General features: G+C 35.6%; 1 protein-coding gene across 1 annotated transcript; it reads right to left on the reverse strand.

The window, feature by feature from the left end:
- Positions 1–2,311: 2,311 nt before the first annotated feature.
- Positions 2,312–3,670, reverse strand: LOC106305168 (putative F-box/kelch-repeat protein At3g27910). Its single transcript, XM_013741536.1, has 2 exons — positions 3,010–3,670; positions 2,312–2,877 (listed from the first exon to the last, which is right to left on the reverse strand). The coding sequence occupies exons 1-2, from the start codon at positions 3,638–3,640 to the stop codon at positions 2,384–2,386; spliced, it is 1,125 nt and encodes a 374-aa protein (XP_013596990.1). The 5' UTR covers positions 3,641–3,670; the 3' UTR covers positions 2,312–2,383.
- Positions 3,671–6,009: the final 2,339 nt, after the last annotated feature.

Here is a 6,009-nt window from a genome sequence, read left to right on the forward strand (position 1 = left end):
GGGAGAGTCAAGCAGAAGTTCCCAGGTGCGAAGAAGAGAAAGTTTGAATGTCCATAATATGCTTGGCATTCGCACTGAAGTTCGAAATTCAGATAAACATGATCGTTTGAAAGCTGATCTCATCGAAAATATCTGGCAAATGTTTGGTAATGTAGATGATTGATCGTTGTATGTTCATGAATTCTCAGTGTATTGAATAAATTTCTTTTATAAATATATTGGTTAATGTAATCAATTCTTAATGTATTGAATATTTTAAAACTTATTATATTTTATTCATTTATTTTCAATATAGTGAAAAGATTTAAAAAAAATATATATAATATTATTTTATTTCTATGAACCCCTTCTGCAGGTTCACCAATGCAGGAACACAATCGATAGAGGTTTACAACTATTTATGGTCCCACCAAAAAAATAATAAAAAAACCTTATGAACCCCAAGAGGGGGTTCACCAATGCGGATGCCCTAATGATTATAACAATGGTTTACTGACTAATTAAATTAATATTAAGTAATTATTTTTTTAATCGAAAAGCCGAAAGATAACCGGAACAAGCTTTTGAGCTTACCGGCTCCGATTGGACTATAAACCCACCATACATAACCTTTAACTTTTAACTTTTTTCAAAGACAAAAACAACACATTTAACTTTTAATTTAAATAACATAGATTCAAAATAATTAGGAAATGCTTTTTTTTTTGCTATCTAATATTATTTATTTACCAAAGTATTTTACAAAAATGCATAAAAAAACCCACCACACAGGTCAAAAGACAAAAGCAATTATGCGCACAACATAAACCAAACCAAACAAAAACCCACCAAAAGTCCAAGTACATCCCACATCAGAGGGAAAAAGACGGAAACACGTCTCCCCCACGTGTTCAAGCGCGTGAGAGCAAACACGAGACTCCACCGCCTTCACCAAATTGGAAATCGTCGCAGGACAAACACGGTAACCACCGGAACTTGACCGGAAACAATTTCACAATCTCATACTCCACCAGATTGAAGCCAAACCACCTTCATCACCTAATTCCTTATCACCGGAGAGCATCCATCGAACCAATTCGAGATCTCATCCAGATTCTTCAATCCACAATTCCACACCCAAAAAACCAAAGCTTTCCGCCAAACGAAAAACCTGAGAAAATCAATTATAGTCGGATTCTAGCTACACAAATCCGCCGTCTTCACCTAAGGAGGTGTAACGCGGTGTAACGCGGGCCGACCGCCTGTCGCCGGATAAGAAGGCCAGGACGCCAGAGACAAAAGCTAGACAACCACCAAGGATGCGACGCTGGAGGCAGAGCCGATCGGATTACACCGAACCGGAGAGAAATGTTGGAACAAAAGATCCGACCGACGTCATGGCTGAGGAAGCCCACCGACGCCGGTTAGATTGCGCCATAATCAAATCGGAGAAGAAAAGAGAGGTGAAAGCGTTTTTCTAATTAGGAAATGCCTTCAATCTGAAGTATTCTATTTATAATTTTCCATTCAGTATAAAGGTAATAAATTGAACTAGGAAACAAAACCAAATTCAAGGTCAAACATAAAAAAATAGAGAGAATATTTATAGTTATATTAAATTATTCTTTTGTTGAAGTTTTAAATTAGTTAACCTCCAGATATGGTAATATATTATAGAAACGGTTTCCAACGAATAACTTAAATTATAGGTTCTAAATAGTGACCAAATGAATGAATTATCATTCTTTACAATTTACACTATTTATAAAGAATATTTGTTACCTATGATTTTTTTACATTCCTTAACATTTAAGAAATAATAGAGTACAATTATTCTTTGTCAAATTAAGAGAAGAATAGTTTTTCCTCTTATTTTATTTTTCTTCGTTCTTTTCTTTCTTATTTTTCATATTACTTTAATGGTTATTAGACCCGTGTGCGTCCCACGGCTTTTTGGAAGATGTGGATTGGATTAATCACATCCGGCCTAAAGAGCAAAGTTGTAGAGTAACCAAAGAAAAAAAAATTAAGGATAGTTTGTAGACCAACAGTTTTTTTTTTGTTGATAATGGAGGTATATGTATTTAAGGAGTTATGTCCAGATAGTCTTGGGATAAAATGGTTAGTTGGATACCTTCTATCATATGAAACATCCTATCCACTAAGTCCAAATCCAGGAAGTCAACTGATCCAGAAACTGTGCTTAAATTTTTAGTGGTGTTCGAACATGGGAGGTAACCAGTCTTGGGCTTTCAACGGTTGGATCCATTTAGTTTTGTTACTGTAGTTAAAAATGATTGTGGGTTGAAAGTAGAAAATCAAAAGAGTCGAATTCATTAGAGAAAGGGTATGAGATAAAACACAAAGTCGAGCATACTCAACTAGGAAAGCATACATGATTAAATCATATGATGACATCTAGACACTGAACAATGGTGGGGGAGTTTTTAAAACTAGCTACAATATTAGACCACAAAACCTTCCCCCAATGCTCTCCTTGTCCTCGCCTCTCCAACGCAATCTCTGTACACCAGATCTTCGTTTCCCCCCTTTCATTACGCTTAAACAAAATCACTAGTTTCCCTCCATGGTTCGCCATTCTAGACCCTCCTTGAATACCACGCATGTCAGGTAGATCCTCACCAACACCTTTCAGTATTCTCCATGTCCTAGCTTTCGGATCGTACACGCTAATTCCTTTCTCAAATCCGAAAGTGTACAACATGTAGTCAATAACGCACGAACCAACTACCCATTCACTGTTCAACGAGCTTTGCCTCTCCCATTTATTTTTCTTCGGATCATACACAAAACTTCTTTCACGATCCATTATGTAAATTTTCTCGTTCATCACAAAACTATTGAGCGTTATCTCGTGCAAATTTTTGTTGCACACACCTGGAAGATCACGATTTACATTTAAGAAGAAATTTAATATTACATGATGTGGTTTTGTGCTCATAAAATTAACTAATTCGGTCCAAAACCTCATGATATCCAATAAAAAGGAGAAAAATAAAAGAAACAAACCTGGAAAGCTTTCCCAAGTTTGATTCTTGAGGTCGAAAACCTCAAGCCAATCTTTCGACGACTTCTTCTTGTTACATCCTCCGAGGACATAAATCTTCTCATCCACAACACCAAAAGCAGCGCAGCCACGAGCAACACGCATGCTAGGAAGAGACCGACACGTGCGAGTTATACAATCAATAGCAAAAGCGTTAGTGGTTAACTCACCGTCGATGCATCCACCGAGAACGTACATCTCTTGACCGATGACAATAACATTAGACCCCCAACAAGGCAGACAAGGGAAAGAAGGATACGGAACCAACTTATGGTTCAAAGAGTTAGACTCTTCTTTGGAGGGTTTTTGATTGAGAGTGTACCAAATAGGTTTTTGGTCGCGACTGAATCTCAAGGCAAGGTAAAGAACGTTCTCGGTGCTTTTATGGAGTGAACGTACGCGGTTAAGCTCCGAGGAAGCAGCGATGATTTGGTTGAAAGTCTTGCAGACTTCAGAGAGTGAAGGGTGGTCACATCTTGGAACGTACGCTAAGCAAATCACTGAGATATCATCTGGCAGTGGAAGGGACGAAAGAGTCGGTTTGTTGCATTTTGGTGGTGTGTTTCCGGCGTTTGCGGAAGCTGGGAAATACATTATTCTTACAAGTACGAGGAATCTGATGGTTCCCACTTGAGTTTATATACTATTAAGTACTCCTTTAGTGCCTTAAATACACAGTTTCGCATTCATGCATTGTTCATGTGTGAGCCTTGGTCAAGAGTTTGTAATTATTGAATCTTAACTAACCGTAATGATGATTACTCCCATGTGTCAAATATTATGTGTTTTCACATTTTTTTTACTTGAACTTTAAAAATCAAATTAATTAAAATTTAATGCCCTCCTAAAATGTTTAGTAAAACCATTATCTCTACATTAATAAAAATCACGGTTACATTTTTTATTGACGGTTATATAAATTAACTTTAGTTTTTATTATGTCGTTTTATGTAACAAACTGTCAGTCAAAGAAAAATCGTAATTTCCGATTTTGAATTCTTATTTTAATTATGTCGTTTTATGTAACAAACTATTTTTAACAGAATAAACGTAAAACATATAATGAATAGTATATAAAGGTGTGTGTTTATAATTACTCTGTAGAATTTATAAATTTAGGTCTTTTTTCATTAATGTTAGTATTACAATGTTATATATATTTTTACAATTTGATTAGATTTTCCTTTTTATTATTTTTTTATGTTTTCATTTCACAAAAAAATTTCACAACTAATAATTTATAAATAATAAGTATAATAATTAGTATTATTATTTGATATATATATTATAACATTTTATAGTTTCAAACATGTTTACATCAATTATACTTTTAAAAATGTTTAATCATTTCAATAATTTTAGAAACCTATTTAAAAAATTCTCATGAATTTTCATATTTTCACTATTTATAATTTCTAAATATTTTTAATATATGGTATCTGTGTTATTGTGTTTGTACTTTTAGTTTTATTTTGTTTACAGTTTCTTCGTTTTATTTATAATAAACTTAAACTTTTTATAAAATTTGTAATAGTAAAATTTTACTATTATATATATATTGATGTTTCTAAATGGTTTTTGTTATGTTTGACTTATATATATTTTTAAATATATATATATATATATATATAATATATATATACTAATAATTATATACTTACTGATATCTTGCATATTTACATGTTTTTAGCGTTCATATCTTGTACATTCTGATCATATAGATTAGGAATTAAGCATCTTTAGAGTCCATATTGCATGCATTGTCTTTATTAGGTGTTGGAGAGTGCTATGGAGTGATTGGAGATGTTTGGGAGCATTGTGATTCAAAAAGAAGTAGAAAATGATCATTGGACGAGTAGAGGAGCTGGAGCGACCTACTGGAGCGAGGTGAGCAACCCATTCTAACCGGGAGCGACCTCTCGCAACGACATCATCAACCCGCTCGGCATTTCGTCGCGATACAAGCATGATCTGGAGCGGGCGAGCGCAGCGGGGTCAAGTAGCCGCTGTGACCTGGAGTGACCTTGTGGAGCGACGTAGCGTACCCGCTCTGGGCCCAACATCCCGTCGACAACTTTCAAGAACCAGAGCGACCAAGACGGAGCGAGGTGGGTACATCGCGCGCCAAATCCATGAAGTGCCGAAGGAAGCCAGAGCGACGTCCCGGAGCGAGGTGGCGAATCCGCTGTGAAGCTGGAGCGACCCACTGGAGCGGGGTCACGAACTCGCGCGCAAGATCTATATTTGATCGATTTTTCATGTTTTGCTGGACCTTCTCAGACTTGTTTTTGAGGCCCACTAGGTTTTTAGGAGTCCTATAAATACTCTCTAAACCTAAAATTAGGACTAATCTTGTTTTCTATCTAAAAAAAACCACTTTTGGGAAAAAGATCTAATCTTGATCGTGCTAAAGAAGTTAAGATTGCTATTGGACTTATTCTCCATGTTTGCTTTAGTAACATTCAACCTAAGAGATTAGACGCTTGAGTTGCTTTACCAAAAGAACATTCATCTAGAGATAGAGTTTGTTTAGCTTAGTGTCTAGGCATAAGGAAAGTGTTTGATTGATAGCTTGTCACCCTTAGATTGGATCTACATCACCCAAGATCAAATGTCTAGCCCTATGAGTCCTCTTGCTTCATATTGAGAAAGAAAGATCATTACTTTATTGCATTAGCTTATTAGTTCTTAGTTCATACAATCTTTAAAACCGGATTGCACTTAGCTTAAGCATGAACTTGCATTCTCTTTGCTTTAGAATCACCTAGGATTGGTTCGACAATCTTTTATACTACAACATTTGATTAGGAGCCTTGAAAACTCCTAACATTAAATTGGCGCCGTTGCCAAGTTCTAGGTAGATTGTGACATTGGGATTTAGTCACTTGCTTGAGACTAAGTCATTTTTCTTTTATTTTGTTACTGCTTCTCCTTCTTCCTCTCCCTTTGCATTTCAGGTGTAT

The sequence above is a fragment of the Brassica oleracea genome, chromosome C7 (genome assembly GCF_000695525.1).
Source record: "Brassica oleracea var. oleracea cultivar TO1000 chromosome C7, BOL, whole genome shotgun sequence".
Classification (NCBI taxonomy): Eukaryota; Viridiplantae; Streptophyta; class Magnoliopsida; order Brassicales; family Brassicaceae; genus Brassica; species Brassica oleracea.